General features: G+C 39.2%; 1 protein-coding gene across 1 annotated transcript; it reads left to right on the top strand.

Moving 5' to 3' along the window:
* Positions 1-329: 329 nt before the first annotated feature.
* LOC117271690 (polypyrimidine tract-binding protein 2-like) lies at positions 330-27,095 on the top strand. Its single transcript, XM_078172912.1, has 17 exons — positions 330-427; positions 1,662-1,683; positions 2,053-2,104; positions 6,066-6,229; positions 6,379-6,450; positions 6,553-6,624; positions 7,801-7,959; positions 8,930-9,040; positions 9,795-9,963; positions 11,521-11,598; positions 15,755-15,867; positions 20,177-20,210; positions 21,737-21,829; positions 22,824-22,940; positions 25,333-25,432; positions 25,577-25,654; positions 25,978-27,095. Exons 1-17 carry the CDS (start codon positions 420-422, stop codon positions 26,105-26,107), a joined length of 1,572 nt encoding a protein of 523 aa, XP_078029038.1. The 5' UTR covers positions 330-419; the 3' UTR covers positions 26,108-27,095.
* Positions 27,096-27,865: the final 770 nt, after the last annotated feature.

Here is a 27,865-nt window from a genome sequence, read left to right on the forward strand (position 1 = left end):
ACACACTGTAACAAACTGGAAACAGTCAAAAATGTACTAATATATTGTAGCAGATATGATGAGGAAAGAAGGGAGCTAATAACAGGGTTAACTGAAGATAAGCACAGTTATAAATCGGGGAATCTACTGGGGAAGACATCAAGGAAAGTACGCGAGCTTCTATTTGATTACTTAAGAGTAACAGGAATAGAGAGAATATATTTATTTATTTTTCTATGTTATTTCTTGCCAATCTGCTTCACGCTCCAGTCCAGTAAGTGGCGGTAATGCGCCTAAAGGCAGGATTGCCAGCCGTCAATAAAACACGAAGAAGAAGGAGGAGGCGGAACTCCCCCTCCCCCGCCCCCCATTTTGCTTACACTGTCCAGGCATCGAATTGTGCTGAACTATCAACAGACAGAAGAGGACAAAGAGCTGCAATGGACGGGTACATTTGTTTACATTACAACTGCTGCTTCTAGGTAGACCTTCCACAGCTGTGCATGTGACATAGACCGAGTGAGCCTTTCCCCGTGCCCAATTTGAGATACGCTAACCGTTAGCTCAGCTGCAACCTCGATACTGTACGTTACGAAGAACATGACGTTAGCTAGCCAACAACACAAAGTCTCAACCAAGAAATGTGGTAGTTCAGTGTTGTTTTGCTTGCAGGCTAACGTACATTTGTATAAAAGAGCATGTTTTATGTATCATCTGGGTCTTCCAACTTCGGTAGAGTGACAGGTAGCAGGCTTGTAGGCAAAAGGTAAAAATCCAGTTCAGCATGTCACATTCTCTTGTGCGTTAAAGGAACGTTGATGATAGCTACGTTTAGACCGATTTAGCTGCCGATAAGGGGAAAATGTGGGGATTAAATGTTCTTACGATGATTGCGACAATTGCTGTCGGTTAGCATAAGTGGCGAAAGCTACTAGCCCTGTGTGTTATTAATGAACCATGTCACAGCCGACATGTTACGCCCACCTGTCACGTCGTCCTTTGTCTGGAGCTAATGAATGCTGCACGCGACCTCCGCCGGCTTATTGTATACAGCGCACTAATCACGACAGCATGTGACTGACACATTGTGTACCATATGTGCAGTCGACACAAAAGACATATAAAGTAACGGGGAAAAGGCATTATAAAATAATAAAAAGCAACCGAGTAGCTTGATTTTTACATTTGCGTGGCGTAGAGAGTGAAATATCTAAGAATGAATTGTGATATTATGTAGGGACTGTTCTTTACTTATCAGAGGAGGGGGTGGCTGGGGTGTGACTTTTTTTTCTTCTTTTAACCCTCCCTGAAGATACAAATATTTTTTCCTTGATTCTCCCTAAGTGACTTGGGGAAAATTCATGACCCTCCCTCCACCATAAATTAGTTTAGATTTTTAAAACTTACCCTTTTATGTATGAAAGGGTAAGTTGACAGAATCCTGGAGTTGAATAAAGCCTTGGGTTTTCAGTCTTGTTGTGCATGCTGGTTAGTTGGTACAAATGGTTTATTTTTGGCCACATTTTAAACCAGACATAGAATAAAGTTATTTTGATGAAATATCACTATTTTAATCTCAGATTTGGTGATGTTTTTCTTTTTTCTTTTCCTTAAAAATTTGAAGTAACATTATTTGTTTGTTGTTCTCATTCTTCATTTCCCTGCATTCTCTCCATTGACAGTGATGTTGCGGTTGGTGTGAAGGCAAGCAGACTTACTTTTTACAATTTATACCTAAACAGACTTGCATTTACTAGCTCTTCGTAACTTTGTCCACAAATTGACTGAATGTACGTAGTTTACACATTTTCTCTTAGGGCAGGTGAATAGATTTAAAACTGATAAGTAATGGCTGTGATGTTACAAAATAATATACTAAAAATTGTGTTACAGATGGATGGTAAAAAATGACAAATGGTGTGATAATTTTATTAAGCTGAAAGTAAAATTTGCAATTTTGTCAATTTTTTGCAGTTGAATGTTATGGTTTGCATTGCCTTTAAGTAATGTAAATGTACATATATGCAAATGTAATGTAAATGATAGTTTAACTTATTTTCCTTTTTTTTCCAGAGAGGCTCAGATGAGCTCAACATGTACAGTAGCAGCCCCAACTCTATGACTGGTAAATTAAATCTGAACTTGGATTTAATTAGTAAACACAACCCACTTAATCACTTAAAGCTGCAATCCATAATGTTTTGTATATGGGAAAGTGGTGGTCAGTGAGAGTTTAATGGGTGGTATCAGAACCTCAGTGGGTGCAGAAATGACAGAGGCTGTCTGACAATTGGATGAGGGAATGACATGCCTGCAGAGATGACCAGAAACCTGAATAAATATTAGAATCATCATGTATGAAGGGGGCTGAATCACCAAGTTACTGTGTGTTACATTTAAACACTACATCCTGATTAGGACTAAAACCAGACTCATAAGTAAGAATGTGAATGTTCTGGTGTTTCTGTACACTTATGAAATGACCCAGTCAAATCAGAGGTACAAGAAAGGCATTTGGCTATGAAAAGATCAAAGCCCATAGGGATGCCAGTGCAAGTCTTGCCAAGGGCACCAAAATGGTCAGAAATGGACTGGCATGGTGAAAATCAGAGGAAAGCAATGTTTTCAGTAGAGACTGAAAAATATGTGTATTTTTTAAAATTTGCACATTTAATGCTGAGGAAAGCCCATTTTACACGCTTTGAGAAAATTCTTGTTTTAAAATGAAAGGGTGTGAGTGAAGTTGCTTAAAGTAGTATTTCACTGCTGAAAAGATGGTCTTTTCATAAAACTGGGCTGTCTTTGCAGTAGAAAGATGCAAATACTTTTGAAATTGGTGCTGTAATGACCCAAGGAACATTCACTTTTGCCCAAGGTAGAAACCTATGATTACCAGAATGCATAGTGTTGTACTGGATAGGGTTGGGTACTGAAACTCGGTACTTTCTGTACTTGGTACTGATTCACGTCGGTACTACCGAGTACCGATTCACTTAAAATGAAACGGTGCCAAATTTCGGTACCTGAGGTGGAGGTGGAGTGAGAGCACATGACTGGCACCTCAGACTCAGCAACAATGGTGACAGAAACAATGTGCAGACAAAAGTTAACGTGCAGCACTGTTCCTAAATGTTCTCAATAAAATGTTCAAACTGAGAAGTTTAGACTATGGGCTCGAACGACACATAGTGCGTCCAAATTCACACCTGTTCTTCTCTGTGGATTTTCTCCACCACCATGCGTCATAGCGAGAAGCCACGCATATCAGCGAAACAGTGTTGGTAATCCAATGTTTTCACAGCGTTTTCAATTACAATAAAATGATGTATAACAGAGCTTTCATACAGCTTTGCACACACATTACTCTTGGATGGATTACTCGCAAACGCAGGCTCGCACAGAAATGCCACGCATATCACATGAAAGCGCAGGAGATGCAAGATGCAAATATCTCCATATTGTCCAGTTGACACTCCATCCAACTTTGTATGGCAAGACCAGCCACTTCACCTTTGCGCACCCAGACAACAGTAGCCTAATTATGCATGCTGACAGGGCCGTACTCGCCATATACATTGAGGGGAACATTTTTGACTTGTGAATGAGTCAATGGAATTTCTTGCAATAATGAAAAAATACTGGCAATCATGTCTGCCTGGCACAAACCACATGTTTTGGACAGCTGTGAAGTGACAGAATGTCCCAGCATCATGGTTTTTATATTGCCAGATTAGAGAGAGTCTCCCCTCTTCATGTATGGCAGAATATGTCTTTTTCCAACTTGCTATGCTGAGATACATGTAAAAATGTAAAGAATTTAGGCACACAGATTTGTTTTTTTCATTGATATAAAAATTAATATAAAATACAGGCACATAGAAGAACATGGAATGATGGCAAATCTGGTTGGCCCAGATTGTCCCGAAAGAAACAAGATATAGCATGTGTATGTAGCCTTTATAATGACTGTGATATGAGCTTAAAAGTAAAGGCAGTAAAAATACCCCAAAAAGGCCTAGGGCCCATAGGGTTAAAAAGTAAAAGTTGGTACCGGTACCGAATTCCAGATACCAGTACCGGTACCATATCGGTTCAATTATGAACGGTACCCAACCCTAGTACTGGACCAATAAATGCTCCAGTTGGTAGGTGATGTAATGTGAATTTGTCTGTTTGACACAATGCTGGGCGGCTGGTGACAAACAATGTCGAATTACAGTCAAACATGTTTCTGAAAATAGCTATTTGTGGCAAGAAATATAAAACTCAGTTACATAATCTTGGATTATATTTGATCAGCACTCCCTAGTTTTACTGTTAGATCTCAGTTTTTTCCTCTGTTTTCACTATGCAGGAAACAGTATGCTGTCCACTTTCTGTTCAGAAACTCTTACTACTACAGCTAAACCGTGGACTAAAATATGTTCCTGAAGGCATTTTAGGTTAGTAATAGGCAATGCAGTATATATATATTTATATTTGATCAGCGCTGGCTAGGTTTAATGTTTGATAGGAGTTTGCGCTGAGTTCAAGAGAGAGAAACTCATTGTGTTTGTAGTGATGGGTGGCGGACAATATGAAAATGCGGAAGTACAGCCTGTAGTTTAAGCAACAGCCCAAGAGGCAGCAATACTTGGGTCATCCAGTGGAGTTCTGACTGTGTTAACAAAGGGATATCTAGGGACTAGTTAGATGGAGGGAAGTTTACACATACGTCGAACATTGTTGTGACACAAAGCTGGTTGAAAACTGGCAAAGTATTCTTTTAAGCCATTAAATTGTGATAAATTGTCTTGATCTGTAAGTTGACAAATTGCATCTAGTTACAGAAATAGTTATTTTCTGAATTGACTGATAAATCATTTGGTCTACAAAATGTCAGCATTTCCTGAAGCCCAAAGTGATATCAACGGATGGCTTGTTCTTTCTCACTGTCACTCAGAAACCTAAAGATGAAACAAACAAACAGACAGTTGAGAAGCAGGAACTGGGAAATATTTAAATATTTTTTTTAATTTATTTCCTTGAAATATGACTTAGACAATAACTTGAGTATTAAAATAAGTGCACATTACTTTCTGTCAACCTAATAATAGAGTAGTCCACTAAAAAGAAAATTACTGATATTAGTTATGGTGGTGCTGGTGAGCCATGACTACATGCACACTAATATTCCACTATTATTCCAAATAGGGCAACATTTTGAATTTAATGAGGGTCATGTAAACAGCATGTTCTGTTTGAATATTCCTTAGACCTAATAGACCTTTTTCCGAATTAAGCAATGTCAAATAAAAACGTGGAGTACGCTGGTATTAGCCAGGTTTTAGAAGCATTATTTGGACATGTATAGAGCACATTACAAATATGCGTCTCAACTGGATTTTGTACCGCAGTTTGCGACACACGGCCTCAAGCATCTTACACTCAGCTCTGTGTGTTGTCATGAAGGCAATGTGCACAGACCAAATCACTGGCAGTTTGTAAGGCTGGGGTAGAGATGCATGCCCAAAAGAAAAGCCCACATTTCTGGTTAGAAGGAGAAACGCACCTACTTTTAAACATAATGAAAAACTTGGATAATAACAGGTTTTTGGATATGCACAATTATGGCAATGTCAACCTTTTCAAGAAGGTGGTTAGAGGAATGAAAGAGGGAAAATGATCGTTCAGTTGAACAGGGCCGCCACTGGTGATAGACCTTGAAAAGATGCAAAATGGCACGAGTGGCTCCAGCTGTCCCATTTTTCATGTTTTGATGTGATAAACGACATGTTAGGGCAGGTGAATTGGAGTATGCATGGCTGCATAAAAACAGGAATTTTAGGTAAATATTCATTTTCATTAGCCATGTAAACAGCTTGGTAGGAATGCTGTCTTTTTCAGAATAAGGGTAAAAATCTGAATAATTTGTGCATGGAAACATAGTCAGTGTGTGGGCCCACACGTACAATACCAGGACCCTGAAACTAAAGCAGCTAATTGGAGCTTAGTCATCATTCATTTTACATTTGTGCTTTACTCTGATTTAATTTTTTATCTAGAGTTGTGTTGTCATGATTTATTATTATTATTTTCATGTTCAGCAAACGGTAGTGACAGTAAGAAACAGCGTCTGGATGAATCCCCTCCCTCCAGAGTTCTCCACATCAGGAAACTTCCAAATGAAGTGTCAGAGACTGAAGTCATTGCCTTGGGGCTGCCCTTTGGAAAGGTCACTAACATACTGATGCTTAAGGGGAAAAACCAGGTAAACTGTGGCAGAACTCCATACCACCAACCAATACTTTGAGATGAAGATGAAACAACAGTCCTCTGTTTACATTTAAGTTTAAGTGATTTTCCTGAAAGTGATTTGTTGTTCTGCTGAAGCTCAATATTCCTTTGTTTTTCCACCAGGCATTTCTGGAGTTGGGTACAGAAGAAGCAGCCATTACTATGGTTAACTACTATACAGCTGTCACACCACAGGTCTGAAATACTAAGTGTGCATTCCTATTACACATTATTATTTATTTCTGTTGTAAGAGCTACTAACCGAATTGTTTTTTGTATTGATCTTATTCCATTTAGGTCAGAAACACTCCTGTCTTCATCCAGTACTCCAACCATAAGGAACTGAAAACGGACTCAGCTCTGAACCAGGTATAAATGTAGATATTTTTATACACCAAGTGCTGTCCTTCTAACTATGGTTAGAGTGATGTAGCACTTGATGCCTCCACCATTATGTATCCTTTGTTTTTGCCTCAACCACAGCTGCCAGGCCAGCCCTATAAACATAAAACTCAGTCAGTGACTGACTGAGTGAGATACACATTGGTTGGAGTGAGTTATGACCATAAGTTTTGGTGTTTCTCTATTGGCTCTTGCTCATTTGAAATGACTAGGCGCTGACAGAGCTGTGGACGCTGACAGTCCTGTATTAACTGTACGCTTCATTTTCCGTAACCAATGTAGCATGGTACCATGGTGGAATTTGCAAGCTAGCTATCTAATTAGCTAGCTACTACATTAGTAAAATTTAACAACTTAAAGCTTCATCCACTCACTCTTGTCATGGCATAGGAAAGCATATGGCTATCATCAGATGAGTGACAACTTTGTTAGCTCATTTTCTGTCACTGTAACATTAGCGTAAAAGCATGGTGGAATTAGCAAGCTAGCTAGCTACCTAGCCAGCTGCGTTAAAAATGGCACTTTTTGACGGAGGAAAGAGAGGATTATCTTAGCTATTTGTCTGAGGAACAGCTGTGTCTGTTTGAAACAAGCCTGATATTTATTTAAATGTTATTCACTATAAGCCCTCATGTTACACTGTCTGATGGATGCCACCACCATTATGAGGGGAAACTGAAAATAAGAGACATGCACGCCACATTAACAAGATATTCTTTTTGGTAATAGAACATTTTACAAACTATTGGTATTGCAGTACTTGGCTCTGATAGTGGCTGATGGCTTCACAGCCTCCACCAGTCACATTAGGACGTACATCCCCAACTGGAGCTAAAGAGGGGAGAGGAGGGTTTTGTTAAATGATCAGTGGGTACATCTCCAGAGCAAGCAGGTCCCTTTTGCTGTGTGACTGTGTCTAAGTGTACTGCTCTTCATTTTAACATGTATTTACATGAAGTTTGTGGCTGGACCGCAACAACAGGGCCAGTGCTGTAAGAGAGTCATAGTGAAATGACTGAATATATGCTGCCACTTCCTGTTTCAAATTAAAAGGCCTAATTTCAAATTAAAGGCCCTCTAGCAATTCATACACAGTCCAGCTACATACAAGGTTTTGATCTAGTCTTCTTTCTTTCCACCCAGAGGGCCCAGGCAGTGTTGCAGGCAGTTTCAGCAGTGCAGGATGGAAGTTCTCCATCCTCTGACCCTGGAGTTTTGGACCTCGCTCCACCCCCCAGCCCTGTTCTGCGAATTATTATCGATAACATGTTTTATCCTGTGACACTGGATGTTCTGCAACAGGTAAAACCTTAACATGTTATTTGAACCACAATTCAGATTGGTACACACAGCCCCATAGTCAAGATTTTTTTTTTTTTTGGTTGGTTAAGCCTCCGCTCCAGTGATAGCCAGGGGCATTATAAACATGCTATCTCAACGATGCCTTGACGGAATTTCTTAAAATTTGGCACAAACATTCACTTGGACTCAACAATGAACTTATTACAATTTGGTGGTTAAAGGTGAAGGTTTATGTAACCTTATCTGTCTCATTCTTGTGAATGTGATCTCTGAAGCCTACCACGAGAGAATTCTTAAAATTTGGCACAAATATCCACTTGGACTCAACAGTTAACTTGATTGAATTTTGGTGTTCAAAGGTTAAGGTCACTGTTAGCTTGCATTTGGCTCATTCTTGTGAATGCGTTATCTCAAAAACACATTAAGTAAATGTCTCCAAATTTGACACAAACGTCTACTTGAACTGATGAATAAACTGATTATAATTGTTTGGTCAAAAGTCAAGGTCAGTGTGTCAGAGTGTTTTGGCCACAACTCAATAATTCATATGCTAATTGTGACAAAACTTCACACAAATATCTAACAGGATAAAGAAATGAAGTGATGACATTGTATATGCAAAAGGTCAAAGGTCAGCTTCACTGTGTCATCATAATGTTCTGCATAAAACACTTTTACTCCGTGTTACTCAGTGTCATATCTCAGGAACAGAAGGGGAAATATCTGGTCAGATACTGAATTGGTGACACTCCGCTTGGGTGTCCACCTTAAAACTGTGCTGATTGTATAGATCTTCTGTGCTGCTGGGAGGACAGTGGGTATGAAGCATAGTTCTTAATGTTTGATGAATGACCTTGACGTTAAAAACATCACAAGCAAAGCAAATTAAAATGAAGTCGGTGAACTGTTACTCAAATCAACCCTGGACATGTTTCTGTGTTCATCTCTATGAATTATTTGATTCTTTCAGATCTTCAGTAAGTTTGGGACCGTAATGAAGATTATAACCTTCACCAAGAACAACCAGTTTCAGGCTCTTCTGCAGTTCAGCGACCCCGTGAATGCACAGCAAGCTAAACTGGTAGGATGACACACATATGAAAATTCTGGCTACCAGCCAGCAACCAGTTAAAAATTGCAACAACAGATGGACAGATCTGTGGTTATTTTTTTTTAGCATTAAACAATTTCAGTTTTTCAAGGCTTTGATAGTGTGTCACAGGGATATGAGCCTTAGCTGTTGTCTCTGAAAGAGCAGGGCCTGAAGTGAAATTGTGACAGCAACCATAGCCTTTACTGTATTTCTTTTAGGTAAAAGAGGGTAAAACAGCTTCTCCTTTTTTTCCTTTTCATTACATTATACAGAGTTAACAAAGAAGCACAGTGGAGATGTTAGTATTTGATGCACCCAAAATATTGCCTTTTTATATGAAAATCCCTTGTTGAAAAATTTAGATATGTCCAAGTTCATGTCCAGTATTGGTAGAACATAACATCCAGTCTTCTTTAAAGGAGATTATTTACATTTCAGATTCAGTCTCAGTGAATTAACAGAGGTATTTTGTTTCATTCTGCCTGTTAGTGCCCAACATTCAAATTAGGCAGTTTACATTGTTCTTTTCAGCCCTTGCAATATTCTTGACATTTGAGCTGGACCTTTATGTTAGCCTGCTTGAGTCATAGCTATGAAGTGTCCCTCTTATTGTATATCTTGGGCACAATTTAAAAAAAAAACGAATCTTAAGGGCTCCATATAAAGATTGTTTGTTTGTCAATAAATATACATTTAAACACTATCGTGATTCTTTCTCCCCTTTTCACACCTTCTGTGTCAGTCTTTGGATGGACAGAACATCTATAATTCGTGCTGTACTCTGCGGATAGACTTCAGTAAACTGGTCAACCTCAATGTCAAATACAACAACGATAAGAGCCGAGATTACACCAGACCTGACCTGCCTACCGGAGATGGAGAGTCAGCCAACAAGGATCATTCTTTGTTGGGTAAATACACCTCTTTCTTTATTTATCCACACCACATCCATTCATCCCTCCCTTCGGGGAAACCATAATACTTTACTGTCATTCTTTTGCCAGTAGTGCTGCCAAAGACAGTTCTCCTGGGAAAGACAGACCTCTATGACTCAGCACCATTCTGACCAATGCATCCTCACCTTTTCCACTCCACCTCTGTTTTTGCTTTGGTACAGAAGGTTTAACATGTTAAATGTCATCCCAAATAAGTAAACACAAAGGCTAAGTGGACCTTAATGCCCTCCAACAACCCTCTGAGTGTGCATCAGTGATGGTGCATCATAAAAGAGAAAAAAAACATATTAAGAGGTTTCTTGTTCACGAACAATCAAGAATACTCGCTATAGCCTATAGAGAGGCATATCAGTATTCGAAACAGAGCCATCTCTGACATTGAGAGGATGAGTTTGGATAAATCTTACTCAAATGTAGTGGGATAGATACATCCTGTGCATAAATGTGTAATTCTGTTTAAGTATTAAGTTGCAAGACAATGAAGTGAAGGCATTTTGGCCTATACTTTGCCACTGATCATCACTAAACTCACAGCCCAAAACCTTCTGCCATACAGTCTTCAGTGGGATCAAGGGGGAGCAGTGATGTTCTAACAGAGCAATGTAGATTTGGGAAATTTTCCCTTTCAGTTATGTGGAGCTCTCCAGAATCTCCTCCATCCTTGACAACCCCAGGGATAGTCGTCTTGCTTTTTGAGAGTAGTAAATACAAATTTACTGTTTTTGAATTCCAAATTCTGTTCTTAAATCTGAGAAAGATTTAAGGGAACCATCAGTAAACAGTTGTTGAAACTGATGTATACATTCTTGTATATATTCTTTCCGCTTCGTAAGCAAGGACCTTCCAGTTGAGGGTGGCAGGTCTGGGTTGGAGGATAGAGGAGCTAACATAGAGATTCCAAGACCAGATCCACAAAATATATCCAGCCGTGCTCGAAGAGTGTTGTGAATTACATTGGTGCTTAATACTGGGTTAAGGGCATTTATATCATTAACAAATGGTAAAGCGTTTAATGAGGAAGGGAGACAGTTCTTTGTTTTTGTACCCAACTAATCAGTCTTTAGGCTTAGACTTAAGACTTAGACTTAGACTTACACTTACACTTACACTTTAGACTTCATTGAAAGCTATTCTGGGGGAGGTATTGTTCCAAATAAAGGAGCTCATTAATTTGTTTGTGGATTTAAAAAACATTTTGGAAAGTTTTGGAACAGGGAAGTGACTGCAACACATACATGCTTTTATTTTATTAATGTGATTTTACTAAATATCATCTTTTGAGAGCAGGATAATTAGTTGAAATGAGTTTTAGCTATAAAACCAGCTTCATACATGTGTAGTTTTAGATAAATATTTGACATATCGACATTATTTATTCATTATGGTATATACTGTTATAGTTTTAATATTTTACTCACTTAGGCAGCTTTGGTTTCTTTTGCTAATTGTAATCTTTGGTGTTAGGTTAGATAAGTGTTCTGTGGTTTAAATCTAGTTGTCATTGTCTTATAGGTACCCCATCTGGAGCGCTAGCTTCCTACTCTAGTGGAGGAGGTTACTCATCTTCTCTCTCCCTCTCACAGGGTGGAGGTATCTACCTTTTATTTTTGTCTTAATTCTGTTTTCCATCACTCTGTCTGCTGTTTTCAGTTATGCCGCTGTCCTGTCTATTGCCATGTCCTGCTAGAGTTGTCTGAATGTGTCAGGGATGAGAAAAAGGTTTTATCTCATGGCTTCAGTGGTTGGTTAATATGACTGCTAAATTAATAGATGAGGCAAATACTGGTATTAGGACTGGGGATTAGAGGGAATTTAGTTCTTGTGTAAGTGGCTGGGTACAATAGTCTGCTATATTACGTATTCCCCTGCTTGTCCACTGGAAATCATTACCCTGAATTAGTTGTAATGAGATATTTTAATCAGATGTCAGACTCCAATTTTTTTTGTCTTTGCTTAGAATTTAAAGAATTTTTGATTAAATTGAGGTTTCTCAGCTATTAAGTACTTCAAACAGCTTCCAAACTTAAGTGGAAAAAGGCTTTTGTGGTGCAAGTTACTTTATCTGTGTATCGGCACCAAAAGTACAGTAAGTTTGAGTTCATTGAAGTCATAATCCTAAGATAAATATTTAATGAACTTGCCATGTAAGTGGGATAAGATGATTTAGCTGAAATGATAGTAATTGCATTGTTGGTTTAATTGTTTATGCATGGCCCCTCCCCTCATATCACAGTAACTCCTGCCCCCCAGAATTACAGTATATACCTGTGTTAGTTTCAGTGGACATAACAAAATGCAATACTAATGTGTATTTCTCAAGTATCACTAAGTTAAATGTAAATAAAAAGAATCAAGCCTACAAAACAAATGTCATTTTCACTGCATGGTGACCTATAATAGATGATCTGAAAGTTCTGGAATCCCACTAGGCTTTTCCTTTTTTCAGGTTCTCTTTGTATGTAATTTAGGTTTAATTATGAATAATTAGGAGAGTGTTTAATTGTTTATTACATGGAGTACTTCATTAGGGTAGATGGGAATGAGTGATCAAGGATTTGAGTCTTATAACCCAGTTCACAAACATCATGCTTGAACTGCTAAGTTCTATATAATGGCTTCTGCATTAGAGTGTAGATTATGTTTAAGCAGCTTTGTTGGTCTGCTGAATTCTCTGCTGCATCAAATGCAACTTTTTCAATGTACATGTCAACTGTAATGTATGTTTTGATAAGTGATGAGATTGCATAGGTTTTATTGTAAAACTGACAAAAAGCTGACCAGCTTTTTTACTTGAAGGTAACCAAGCTGAAATAACATTTAACATACTATCATGGCATCAAGCACATCACCATCCCTAATCTGAATATCGTTATTTCTTTTTTTCATTTACATTTCTATGGATGCATTTTTATGCTGAAGCACTCTGCGGTAATTGTTAAACAGAGCTGAATGTAATGCATTTCTGTTGACAATATTTCTGTCATTTAGAATTTGTTAAGTGTACTTACAGAAGGAAGTATTCATCTTTTTCCATTGTTGCAGTTGACGTTAAAGGATAACTTCGGTATTTTTCAACCTGGGCCCTATTTCCCCATGTGTATGTGTGCGTGTGATTCATAGGTACAACTCGTTTTAAAATTGGTTCAGTATTGAGGGAGGCGGATGCAGCCGGTAGCCGCGAGGTAGATATGGGGGCAAATGCGTCCCATATAAGTTTGCGCATTAGAAGTGCTTTTTTTCCGCCACTGACCGGTTCAGATCGCCAGTGCTATCTCTGTAAATAGCATACTAAGCGTTTCCCTGACCCTTCACCTCCTCCCGGCTGTGTGTGACGTCATCTCATGAGAGCTTTGCTTGTTGCCGGAAGAAAACAGAGGAGCCATGCTGAGCGCTGCTCAGAGTGGCGCTGGTTGTCCCGGAGTACAGTTGAGAGTTTTACTGCATCGATTGAAAACAATGGTTCGTGTTTGTGCTTATCCAAATTGCAAGAACACCCCGTACAGCTTTCATAGGCTGCCTTTGTCGGACGGCGAGATGCTGAAGTTGTGGCTAGTTGTGCTACAAATGGATGCTAACACTCCTGTCCAGACACTGCGCCTTGCAGACCATCGGGTCTGCAGTGCTCACTTCTCCCAAGATGACTACTGCCAGCCGAAGAAGAGAAGACATCCAATCCCAAAACACCTCTTCCTCAAGAAAACAGCTGTCCCACGAGTAGAGAGAGCTACAGACACAGTGGAGGTAATGTTATATAAACAATGTTCGAAACGCTTAGTATGCTATTTACAGAGATAACACTGGCGATCTGAACCGGTCAGTGGCGAAAAAAGCACTTTTAATACGCAAACTTATACGGGACGCATTTGTCCCCCTATCTACCTCGCGGCTGCCGGCTGCATCCGCCTCCCTCAATACTGAACCAATTTTGAAGTGAGTTGAACCTATGAATCATACGCACACATACAGTACAGGCCAAAAGTTTGGACACACCTTCTCATTTAATGCGTTTTCTTTATTTTCATGACTATTTACATTGTAGATTCTCACTGAAGGCATCAAAACTATGAATGAACACATGTGGAGTTATGTACTTCACAAAAAAAGGTGAAATAACTGAAAACATGTTTTATATTCTAGTTTCTTCAAAATAGCCACCCTTTGCTCTGATTACTGCTTTGCACACTCTTGGCATTCTCTCAATGAGCTTCAAGAGGTAGTCACCTGAAATGGTTTTCCAACAGTCTTGAAGGAGTTCCCAGAGGTGTTTAGCACTTGTTGGCCCCTTTACCTTCACTCTGCGGTCCAGCTCACCCCAAACCATCTCGATTGGGTTCAGGTCCGGTGACTGTGGAGGCCAGGTCATCTGCCGCAGCACTCCATCACTCTCCTTCTTGGTCAAATAGCCCTTACACAGCCTGGAGGTTTGTTTGGGGTCATTGTCCTGTTGAAAAATAAATGATCGTCCAACTAAACGCAAACCGGATGGGATGGCATGGCATGTCGCTGCAGGATGCTGTGGTAGCCATGCTGGTTCAGTGTGCCTTCAATTTTGAATAAATCCCCAACAGTGTCACCAGCAAAACACCCCCACACCATCACACCTCCTCCTCCATGCTTCACAGTGGGAACCAGGCATGTGGAATCCATCCGTTCACCTTTTCTGCGTCTCACAAAGACACGGCGGTTGGAACCAAAGATCTCAAATTTGGACTCATCAGACCAAAGCACAGATTTCCACTGGTCTAATGTCCATTCCTTGTGTTTCTTGGCCCAAACAAATCTCTTCTGCTTGTTGCCTCTCCTTAGCAGTGGTTTCCTAGCAGCTATTTGACCATGAAGGCCTGATTGGCGCAGTCTCCTCTTAACAGTTGTTCTAGAGATGGGTCTGCTGCTAGAACTCTGTGTGGCATTCATCTGGTCTCTGATCTGAGCTGCTGTTAACTTGCCATTTCTGAGGCGGATGACTCGGATGAACTTATCCTCAGAAGCAGAGGTGACTCTTGGTCTTCCTTTCCTGGGTCGGTCCTCATGTGTGCCAGTTTGGTTGTAGCGCTTGATGGTTTTTGCGACTCCACTTGGGGACACATTTAAAGTTTTTGCAATTTTCCGGACTGACTGACCTTCATTTCTTAAAGTAATGATGGCCACTTGTTTTTCTTTAGTTAGCTGATTGGTTCTTGCCATAATATGAATTTTAACAGTTGTCCAATAGGGCTGTCGGCTGTGTATTAACCTGACTTCTGCACAACACAACTGATGGTCCCAACCCCATTGATAAAGCAAGAAATTCCACTAATTAACCCTGATAAGGCACACCTGTGAAGTGGAAACCATTTCAGGTGACTACCTCTTGAAGCTCATGGAGAGAATGCCAAGAGTGTGCAAAGCAGTAATCAGAGCAAAGGGTGGCTATTTTGAAGAAACTAGAATATAAAACATGTTTTCAGTTATTTCACCTTTTTTTGTGAAGTACATAACTCCACATGTGTTCATTCATAGTTTTGATGCCTTCAGTGAGAATCTACAATGTAAATGGTCATGAAAATAAAGAAAACGCATTGAATGAGAAGATGTGTCCAAACTTTTGGCCTGTACTGTACACATGGGGAAATAGGGCCCAGGTTGAAAAATACCGAAGTTATCCTTTAACAAGCTTGTTAGTCTTTTTAATGTTAATGTTTTAATCTGCTTTTCTGCTGCTGTGTTACATGTTTGACCTGTTTATTGTCTTGTGCTTTCCTAACAGGAGCCATTAGTCCGCTGAGTGCTGCAGCAGCAGCGGCAGCAGCTGCTGGTCGTGTTGCTCTGTCTGGGTCTGGGGTGTCCGGAGTTCTGTTGGCATCCAACCTAAATGAAGAGGTACACTAACCATAAGCAAAACTGTGACACCGAGTGTTTGCAATCTCTGCTTTAAGTCTTCATTTCAACTAACAGACACTACTAGTTGATTTTCTGGAGTTGATAGTAATGTGAATCTGTGTGTGTAAGTGTGTGTAAGTGTGTGTATGCTTAGTCCACTTTCCAGCATGATTTATTGTGCACCCTCCATCTAGATATAGTCCGGGTATTGTAATTATGGTAGATTTAAGAGTGTCAAAGTATAGTACATCATCTCAAACTATTAGTTGTCTGAACTTTTAAAAGCATTACAATATCTTAAATATCAGTGTGATATACGTTATTTCTACACTGCACACTGAAAACTCACTTTTACCTATTTTTTCACAGATAAATTGTTCACACAGGACACACATTCCTCTGCATATCATTCCCCTTTACAGTGTACACTGAGGTTGTCAAAAGTATTGATGATTTGTTACTTTTTCGAAACAGCATGTTTAAAAGGATATGATCACTGTGATTTTATATTCAATACCACTGAAAGTACTGAAGCTATTGACAAAAAAAACAGATCTACATACAGATTTTCAACTCAGGTCTGTAAAGATGAAACAAAGTGGTAGAAAATCAACTGATCCCCAACCTGTGGCTGTTACGGTATTCTTCCCAGCAAGAAAAAACATTTTCAGTGACTTCTTCTGTTTCAGCACAGTGCAGGTTATTAATGAGTGTTTGTGTGTGTGTGTGTGTGTGTGTGTGTGTGTGTGTGTGCTCACCATGGACTGACACAGGCTCTAAACTTAAATGCCTTAAAACATTTTTAACTACTTAATGTTTGCACATATTACATCTCTCTATCAGATCTGAAAGGTTCTGTGTTTTTGATGCTGTGGTTTTCTCTGAACTGAACACCTACATACTTGTACACGTTTAACTTAGATTTCTGTTTCTTCTGTCAGTTTTGAGTTTATTCTCTAATTATAAATGTGCACCTACTCTTTCATCTGTATCTCGGTACCTGCAGTATCTGTTTCTGTGTGTTCCATCTCTCTGTCAGAGTCTTCTCTCTGTCGGTCTCTGCCCCTTTCTTTGTTGAGAGGGAGTCTGTAGCGGAGTGATGGTTTTGACACTTCTGCCCCCTTCTGGTAAAGTCTTGGTGCAACAGCTGTATCCTGGCTGTTTGGCAGCAGCATAGTGTTCTCTCCAGTGACCAATCAGCTTGAGAGCAGCAGCTACTGGGTACACTTGGGAGTGTCCGCAATACAATCCAGTGGCTAGGTAGTGGTTGAGTGTGGTGTGGGCCATTCTTCATGTTGTGAGTGTTGAATCCAAGGATAGTTTTTCAGTCACATGTTCATCCTTTCTCTGCTGTGTCATCAAATGGGAAGACTAATATCTATGTTCAGATTTTAGTCAGTTTTATACAGTACATTCCAAACAGAGATAAACATTTCTTCTGTTTTGGTCCAGTTTTCTAAAGTTGTGGATTAAGTGCAAGACTCAGCCGAAACGTTTCAATGTAAAACATCTGTCAGGGATTATGGATTATAGGATATGTCATTTATTTCCAGGGATGCTCCGATTTCTATATTTTCGGCCAATACTAATACGGATGTTTAAAATAAAAATTTACTCAATAGCCGATAGTGATGTTTTTATATTGTTTATTTTGTTTTTGTTATTTATTTCCCTCTTTTGCAGCAGGGAAGGAAATAAATCTACACCACAAAAAAAAACTTTTAATGTAATTAAGCTTTTCGTTACACTGTCTCTGAATTTAATCAAACTCATTTATGAAACAACATTTAATATAACCTTTCACATGAAAAACATTTCTTTAAAAAAATTGCTTCAAAAGTATTTTTACTAATTATAATTCCATAATTCCCTCTCTGATATCTAGTTATATTGCCGTGAAATCATCAACAAATTTCTCCCTCAGAGAACTTTATTCAAGTTTCTCACCAAAAACTACATTTAACAAGATTACATGAAACACATCATTAGAAAGTTATAATTTACCTTCAGCCAATACTCATTTTTACTGAATAGAGCTTGAACACGTCATAATGTAACTCAGTGCAATCTCCATGTGCTGTTAGCTGCAGCCACTGGCTGCTTAGATCGTACGTTAACCAGCTCTCCTCCTGCTGATTTTAACACAGAATTGTTGTTCGCAGTGTAGTGTTATCAGGGAAAAAATAAGGTGTGTCCCCTGATGAAATGAGTGAGTTTACTGCGTCCTTTTGTCCCGACGGTGTCCCAGGGACAGTCTCTGTTTGTCCCAAACACGTTTCCTATTGTCCCTGCGACGCCTGCTGCTACTTACCATCTTGTCACACAACAGCGAGATCACAGAGCCCATTTGCCAAACAATCATTGTTTTCTTCTTTCTTCTTTCTTCTTTCCTTGGTGAATGTCATCTTGTTGATAGGCCAATGGCAGTGAACAAGGTAAATATTGGCTGATACCGATGTTCAGCCGATAAATCAGTTTGTCCAGCTGCAGTTGAGCTGGACAAGAGAAAATTGTTGGGTTAGTTAAGTTGAGTTAAGTTAAGTTGATATGTAGTGTGGCAATGATCATAGACCTCCAAACTTCATTTTGGTTGAATATTTGTGTTGCAGACCATCTTTTGCCCAACCTATGCAAACATTTCCCTGTTTTCACAGGTGGTGAATCACAGACACTTAAACCTGCCCACCTACAAGCTAACTGTTTCACAGTGACTACATTTACATGCACAAAACATTTTTCTACTGGTGGCGAACTTGTTCAACCATCACACACAGTGTGTGTTTCTCTTTCTGACTAGAAATATGGGCTTTTATTTTGGGCATGCATCTTCTACCCCAGCCTTGCAAACTGTGGGCTAGTTGGTTTGTGTTCAACTCATGAAAAACAGTTAAAAAAACAGACATGCACATCCCAGTATCCAACGGAGTGAGTGCTGGTTCGAAGAAATGTTGGTTAAAGTAGAAACAAATACATCCGCATTCCAAATGGCTCCACTTAGAATGATTTTAATGACATGTAACATTTGGAGCGAGCAGATCTTCCTCAGACATCCATTGTTATGTCCCCGGTGTAGGGGAACTTAGTCTTCCCACTTCCAAGGAAGGCCAGTTACATGGTATCTCAAACAGCAAAGAACACACTTTATTTTTCTCAGCAGTGTCCAAAACAACTAACAAAAATATACTAATGGACCCTAAACTTACTTCGCAAAAACATCATTATTATCATTGGTTTCTTTGAAAAGTCATGGAAAAGTTTTTAGCCCTGATATCTGAATATTAGTGTGCATGTAAACATAGTCTATGACAAATAGGTGAAGACTCTTAGATATGATTTTGAAGGCGGTGTAAATTAACATGTTCCAAACAAATTTTTATCAGTTATGGACTCTGTTCACACAGTGTACTGAGTGCCCCTTTCAAAGGTTTTGGGATGCTGGATCCTGCTGAATCAAGAGAAATATGTCAACTTGACTCTTGTTCCATTATTTATGAGCAATGTACAGTTTCTCTACAAGTGTCTCGTCAGTCTAATCTACCAGTCATCTATCTCTCAATCTACCACAGTAGTCCTTTTGGCACTCGTTCCCTCCAGTTACCTCGTGATCTGGTTGTTCATCTGCTTCATGGCACTGCCCCCTTTTGGTTTTATATCTCGTGCTGCTCACTCTTTCATTCACTTATTTACTTCCTGCTTTATTCATTTACCCATTCTTTAATTTATTATTTTTTATTTTCTTTCCATCTTTTTCTTTTCCTCACTGATAAATACATCCAGCAGGGAATGTGCGTGGGATAACAACTGGAAGATGTGTGTTTGAGTGTGTGTTTGGAATCGAACCAGCAATCATTCAGACTCCGTTGATGTTCCACTGATGCTCTGTTTACTGACCTCTGCTTTGGTTTTTGTCCTCCTCTCCTCCTTTCTCCCTTCCCCGCCTCCTTTCTTCCCTCCTCTGCTCCTCCCTTCACACGTTTATTTTCTCTTCATTTGGCCATATATCCAAAATGTTGTACACTTCCCTTAAAACCCTCCCTCCTCTCATGTACGTATCCCCTAATTTTGTTTCACCTCCTTTTCCCCTCTCTCCTTTTCTTAACGTCTAACCCAACTTTGGGTTTGCTGTTTTGACCCCCTCCCCAACTCCCCCGTGCCCTCCATCTTTGCTCCACCCCCTCATCATCATGGAAACCACCACCTCCCCCCTCGTCCAACGCTGGGCGGTCTGATCTCTACCTTCGTCTCTCCTCTTCCTCCTCCTATGCTCCTCCTCTTCCTGTCCTCTGCTCTGCGGTCTCTCTCTCTAAAGATGGTCACGCCTCAAAGTCTCTTTACCCTCTTCGGTATGTTCAACCTCTACTATTCTATCTGTATATCTCTCTCTGTTAATCCAGTTTTGTTCACTTTCTTCAGTGATGTCGTGGACACGCTATTCCTCTGTATCTTTCTGTATCTCCAAGTCTCCCTCATATTTTGTACGTTACAGAGTTAAAATCTTCTTCTGTCTCTACAATGAAAGAATAGTGAGTCTGGGAGATTGTCTGTTTGGTCAGCTTATCTCTGATGAGAACACAGACACCAAAATCATTCATGTGTTGTCAAAACTCTGTTCCAATGAAAATGTGGTGTGAAATCTCCAAATCGACATTTAGACTGATTTTAAGGACTGTGGTTAGTGACTGTCAAGCCAGCACCTCCTGTAGCTGCTTTGCAAATCAAATCTGCAAATTTAATAATGCTGAAAAAATTATGTGTGAAACAGCTGCAGTTTGTAGTAGGGATTTTTGTGGAAATTATTTATGGATATTATGGAAATATATCACGATTCCCTCTCCAATATCTATTTGTATTGCTGTGAAAACATCAAAGCATTTCTCCTTCAAACAACTGTATTTGCTTCTCACCAAGTTTCTCATCAGAAACTATATTTTACATTACTTTTGTTGTTCACAATGTAGCATTACAGGGAGACAGAACAGAAAATACTACTCTCTACTTGATTCATTTTCACCACATTATTACTTAAGTTGATCGTGACAGTCCAGTCTACTTAGTAAGACTCATTCTAGCTCTTAAAACCTCTGCATCTCTTCCTGTCTTTTTGCCTTTTTCTCCAGATGTTGTTAATCAGCTGCAGTCGTAGTTCACCATTCCATTTTATTCTGCAGTTTTGCAATTCGGATTACCAGCCACTCGGTCACCTGAAGTAGGCACATCATAATGGTCACATTAAACCGTCTATCAGCCCAACAATATATACAGTTTTGTCCTTCCACTTACTGAATTGCATATTTAACTGCTCGAGGATAGCTACAGATCTTTCAAAAATCCAAAATGACCTGCATCACAGGCCTAAAAACAAATGTCTTTTTGCATTTACTGTTTACGTTTCTTTATACAACCCATTCTGTCTTAGGTTAGTGCATGTCTTTAAAAGGTTTTGTAAAAGCTTTTTTCCTGACACTGTCCATTTATGGTTTTACATTTTTAATCACCAGTCTTCAAGCTGGATTTCTGAATCATCACTCGGCCAGATGCCAAACAGCTAAAGGTGTATGTCAATGGTAAAGCTCAACGGAGGTGTCTCACTGGTTGACAGTCATTACATGAAACCACTCGGTCACACAGAACGGTTTGATTGAGGTTCTAGTGGAAGTCAAATGGGAAGATTCCATCTTTTCTTTTCATTTGTCTTTCTAGCACTAACTTTATTCCTTCCATCCTTCACACCTCTCCTTTTTTTTATCTTCGTCGGCTCCATCTCTCCTGCTCTGTCTGTTCTGTCCTCCTCATCTTCTACTCCACCCTGCTCTCTCTTGCTCTCTCTCCCTCTCTTGGTCTGCCTCTCTCGCTCTCTCTCTACCTTCAGGAGTCTATGGTGATGTCCAGAGGGTGAAGATCCTCTACAACAAAAAGGACAGTGCTCTGATACAGTTGTCCGATGGCAACCAGGCTCAGCTGGGTGAGTTATCACGGTAGCAATATGAGTCACGAGTATTGGAATACAAAATAAGATTTATTAAGACATGATGACTTACTTATTATTCTTAGAAGTGATTGTTTAAGTCCTGTGAGGTAGGCTTGTTAGTAGGGGCGGGGGGAAAATTGATACAGCATGATATCAGGACATTTTTGCATGGCAATATCATATTGATATACAGAGTCAAATATTGATCTTTTTATTACATAAATTATTAATATTACAAATACAAATTAAACTTTTAGCCTGCTAAAATAATAAAAATCAATATCTTTTACGTCCACTAGTTGCAGTTTATGGCAATAAAAGTGATTGAAGTGAGATGAACAGACTGAAAAGTTTATTGTATGAGATAAAATGGTTGTATGTCCTCAAAGTTTTCCTTTGAGGACATAATTAACAGTTGGAAAAAAAGTAATAAATTGCAATATGTATTACAACACATAAATTCGCACTAATATTGTATTGTGGCAATATCGTATTGTATGGCTGTTGGTGATTCCCATTGCTATTTGTTAGCCCCACTGATCTGGGTATTTTTTAAAATATGTATCGAGCATTTTAAGAGGTATTGAATGTCAAGAAATCAATATAAATTTTGAAAACTGACAGCACTGGAAATATTGTCCAAATCGATAACAATGCAGTATAAAGGCTAGTTTTGCTTTTTTGACATTATATTTACATCAGTTTATGCTCAGCATAACCATATTGTGAAATAAAGACACGTATTATATATTCTCACATTATTAAGTGTTGAATTCAGTGTAGTTGCCACTGCAGAATCAGGTTAAGGTCTTTTGTTGAAAACCACTGCAGCACCAGTCACTTCCCTCAATAACATTTTTAACCACAGAACAATTTCAGGGAGTTAATACTATCGATGTATCAGCCTGAGAGACTGTTTTAGCAAATGTGAAACTGCTGTATTTTAGATTATAACTTGACCGTATTTTCTGTTTTTCCTCGTCTGTAGCGATGAGCCACTTGAATGGTCAAAAGGTGTTTGGTAAAGTGATGAGAGTGACACTGTCTAAGCATCAGACTGTGGCTTTGCCCAGAGAGGGTTTGGATGACCAACTACTAACTAAAGGTAAGAGGTTATCTGCAACCTGGAACGGTACTTGATCGTCTTTGAAATAATAAGTTTTTGTCATATTTGATGAAACTGTACAAAGCAGTAAATGAGACATAATCTGTAGAAAAACATCATATTCCTCTGCCTCCTCATATTGCTTCTAGTGGCATTACATTGCACATGAACAAAAACAACCAATCAGAGCCAAGGAGTCTCAAACACAGCTGTCAGTCATTGCTTGTGAACTGTGGTTAAACTGTCAAAACAGGCAGTGCTGATCAAATATGAATCAAGAGTCTGTCACTGCATTGCCTATTTCTTACCTCCGATGTTTTCAGAAACATATTTTAGAATCAGAATCAGTTTTGATGGCCAGGTATGTGTGCACATAGAAGGAATTTAAATCTGAATCAAATATGATATGATTGTGATATTATGTGATAAATGAAAAATAAATGTAAATAAACTTCTGTATAAATTAAGTAGTTTAGCATTTTGAGAAATAAATTATCTTTCTTTCTGAGAAGAAACATATCGACACTATAACAAAATGGGATTGTGTTATATTGTGTGAGATGTGCACAAACTGTAAAAATTGATACCAGTAATTGCCAGAAAAAAATGCTGGCATTTAATGTTTCTGCAAACCACAGATATGATACATTTGCACGTTATTATGTATAGGTTGAAACTTAAGTTTCAACAACACTGTGGTTAATGTGCAAATAATCCACTTGATTAGGAAGAGATCATGTTTTGTCTCAAAATACCCCGTTTGGGGGGCATAATCCTGGAAGGAAAAGCAGCAATGTCTCTGTATGACTTATTGTGGCATTATTCCCAGCGGTGGTTTGCCACTAAACACCCACAACTGAAAGCTAAAAAACGATGGAAACACACCAATGGATGGCTACAAGACGCCCACCTGTGGAGCCTAAAAGCTGATGGAAACACAGCAATAACTCAATTAACAGTAGTCTGCAGCATGGCAGTTGTCTTGCCTAAAAATATACAGTTATTGTCTACCGGCGGTCCACGGTGACCTTTGCGCCATGCCGCAGACACTGCTGAATTTGCACCAGGTCATGATGGTCCACAGAGCTTCAGCGATGAGGGGAAGATGGAGGGCAGAGCATCTGAACAAAAACACTGACAGTATAATGATAACACCCAAAACATACGTTTTACTCTCAGTACTTCCTGTGACATGAGAAGAACATTTACTAAAAGTCACGCAACACCGCTGCTTTATATACAAACTTGATGTTCATAATGCAGCATTATTAAGGAAAAATAATAGTGCGTACCAGATGCTTCGATAGTGAGTTTACTGCATCCTTTCAGATTTTAATGTGTCAGGGATGCAGGATGTGGACCTGGGAACATCACTGGTTGTTATGCTGGAACCTGAGATAATTCAGACACTTTCTGCTGACTACAGTAGCTTCAGAGACGCGTTTCTCTGAAGAAAGGTTTGAGAATGCACACTGCGACTAGCATAACAAACACGAACCTCCAACCCACATTAAGTGATCGAGTTGCATTGTGGGTAATGTAGGCGCCTGGTATCTCTGGTTCTGCTGCATCAGTTTTGATACCTTTTGTTTTGTCTGACACTTTCATAGAGTACCCCAGTTATGAGTCCTAAAACCTGGAAATGAGTGAACATTTTTGCACTCCCAGTTCCCTTGTGTTTTTTTGGTTAGACACCTGAAATAAGGCCTGTGGTTTACACAGGCGTAAGAGACTTTGATGTTTTGTTCTTCGACATGAACTGTCAGTAAATAGCCCAGTCCTGAACTTAAAAGCTTTTATGTGCCTTGTGTAAAAAAGGTGGGTGCTAACAAGTGGCTTAATGAGACTACAGAACGTCATTGTGCTGAGCCGCGCCAAACGCAGCTTTACAGTGTTGTTATGTTGGTGGCATTAGGTCATGTTTATAGCCAAACATAACTTTTTACCTCTGGCATTTGCATTTAGGCTTCAATAATCATGAAAATTGTGTTCATTTGTGAAGATTATCTTGACGAACTAAACATCTAAGTAACATGTTTGTCTGCTGTAGATCTTATTTTTGGCAATAATCCAAAATCCAATAAAAAAATCCTGTAGTCTTTTTGATGAGGGAACCAGTGCAATGCTAACTTCTGTGTCGGCCTACAGAAAAACATCATCCCTGGAGCACTCTAGAGGAAGAAAATGGTAATCAGTGGAGTGCTATAAATTAAGTTGACTAATGTTTGGCACAGATTTTTTTGAGTGGGGTAAAGGCAACACTATACAGTGCCAAAGTTATAATAATAATAATAAGAAGATAGATATTGCAATATTTTTCAAATGTTTTTGTGACATTAAATAATTGAACCTGTTACTGTCATTGAGTCAATATTTTGTTTTTATTGGACAGATTTTTCTGGCTCACCACTCCATCGCTTTAAGAAGCCAGGATCCAAAAACTTCCAGAACATTTTTCCTCCTTCTGCAACACTTCATCTCTCCAATGTCCGGTATTACAACCACTCATTTTGGTCACATTACATTTTAGACATTTTTTTGTTGAGCCCAGCAAATAGCTTAATAAATGTATTGATCACTTTTGTGTCATGGTGCTCTGCTTAAAGACGATAATATTTTGTCTTTTGCATGTCCAGGGAGGGAGTTGGAGAGGATGATCTACGACTTCTGTTCTCTAATAGTGGAGGAACCGTCAAGGCCTTCAAGTTCTTCCAGTAAGAAGCACTTCAATATAAAGCTCTTTATGACACCACAAATGTCCCCAATTTCCAGCCTAAAGACTTTTGATTTATTTATATTTCTCTGATTATGTTGCAAGGCACCAAAATTCAACTAAATATTTTTGCCTGTTAAAATAAAAAGGTGATGCTCTAACAAGCTACACGTATAAAATCTTGCGTACTTAGTGCATGGGAGATCAGTGGTTTGTTATGTTCTGGGCTGAGCATAACAAGCCACTGCAGACAGACAAGATATTAACTTTTTATGGTTATTTTCCATAATATAGAACTGTTTGTCTCTGCTCTTTCCTCATCAGGGACCGTAAGATGGCCTTGATCCAGATGACATCAGTAGAGGAAGCGATCCAGACTCTGATGGATCTCCACAACTATGACATGGGAGGGAATCACCATCTCAAAGTTTCCTTTTCAAAGTCTACAATCTAACCCGCACACCTTAATCCTAAACCTTAAGATCTATGACGAGCGAGGAAGTCACTACCACTTGTCTTCTTTTCAACATTTTCTGTTAACCTCTCCTGCACTATTCCCAAACATTTAAAGGAGCAGGGTGTAGGATTTAGGGGGATCTATGTGCAGAAATGGGATATTCATAGCTATATTTTTATTAGTGTATAATCACTTCAAACTAAGAATTGTTGTGATTTCGTTTCGTAGCTTTGAATGAACCCTTCATATCCACATCAGGAGCAGGTCCTTGTCGTAGGAGTCAGCCATGTTGCACCGCCATGTTTCTACAGGAGCTCAGAACAGACAAACCAAACATTGGCCCTAGAGTGGACCTTTCCCATTTTTACATTACCTTAAGGCCACTGTAGGTTCTCCTAAACTCTTGGAAAGCCAGGGGTGAGCAGAGGGGGTATTCATTTGGTTGCAATCTGCAACCTCACCTCTAGATGCCACTAAATCCTACATACTTCTCCTTTGATTAAATAGCAAGATATTTTATTACTGAAATGTGCGTCAGTGTCCAATGTTTCAAACCCACATTAAATCTTTAGAAATACTTCTCAGTTAAAGTATTTAGAAATTCCACAAAGCAAATGTTGTTGAACAGAAAGAGCAGTACGTTCTAGGGGTGGGCAATACCACAAAATTTGGTTTTGATCCGATACCTAGTAATACAAGGCCACAATCACCGATATTGATACTGATACATTTTTTTCATAATCAAAAATGTCTGTTTTTTATGGAGGAGAAAGCAGTGCACCATGATTTATGAGGTGAATAATCAGTTAAGCTAATGATGACCAATAACAGTCTGAAAATTTAACATTAGCCAATACTGAATATCAATTTTGACTAAAATGTTCATTTCATAAGGCTACTTTATACTTGGATATTCCTTGTCTGATCCTCTTGACACCAGACTGTGTCAGTGAACTCTGTCTGGCATTTCTCTCCTTCCCCTTCCTTATTTTGGATGCAGCTTTAAGTTCTCTTTCTCCTGTTTTTCCACTTTCATTGATCTATCACTGCTATCATGTGCCTGAATAAACTAGTCAGGCTTAAACATAATTTCCACAGACAGCTATGGTCATGCAAATGCGCAAATTGTTCTATACATAGTACAATTCAGGGTCGCATCAGCCCCCAGCAGTAAACAGGAGGGCTGGGAGGTGAGCTTACTGCAGACATTGGGTGAAAGTCGGACTAAGAAGGTGATGCTGGATCTGGAGGAAGCTGATTGAGTGCAGACAACAAGAAAGCAGCGGAGAAGCAAAGAGTACATGCACAATAGAATGTTGTTTACACAAACAGTTTTACTCTTGAAATACATATAGGTGCAACAGAAATGAGAAACAAATCCCTTTTTTCGTATCAATCCTATTGACGCTATGATCAGTCTTTAACATGAAAACCTAGTATCGAGAGTATCGATATTTCCAACCTAAGTACGTACATCAGTCTTGACCTGAAGGCAGTTTGCAAAATTTAAAACTCCTGCTTTGACCCATACAACAACTCAAAGAGCAACTAAACACCAGCTAAAATTCAAGTTTTGTTTACTTCTTGAGGCCTCACCTTGGTGTAATGATGTAAACGTTTTCTCTAGGGTGAGTGAGTACACTGTAACATCACTGCTAAATGTGGCTACAGGTGCACACTTCTGACCACACCCACCCACAGCCATCAGTTATGTTGTTCAGAGGTAACACAGACCTGAAACCTTCTACCAGAGCG

This window comes from Epinephelus lanceolatus, chromosome 12 (genome assembly GCF_041903045.1).
Source record: "Epinephelus lanceolatus isolate andai-2023 chromosome 12, ASM4190304v1, whole genome shotgun sequence".
NCBI classification, from domain to species: Eukaryota; Metazoa; Chordata; class Actinopteri; order Perciformes; family Serranidae; genus Epinephelus; species Epinephelus lanceolatus.

Bases quoted from the DNA above. Each gene is read 5' to 3' on its own strand.
- LOC117271690 (XM_078172912.1), top strand. The intron at 21,830-22,823 runs GTGAGTTATCAC...CCTCGTCTGTAG, and splicing joins TGGCAACCAGGCTCAGCTGG to CGATGAGCCACTTGAATGGT. The intron at 25,655-25,977 runs GTAAGAAGCACT...TTTCCTCATCAG, and splicing joins AAGGCCTTCAAGTTCTTCCA to GGACCGTAAGATGGCCTTGA.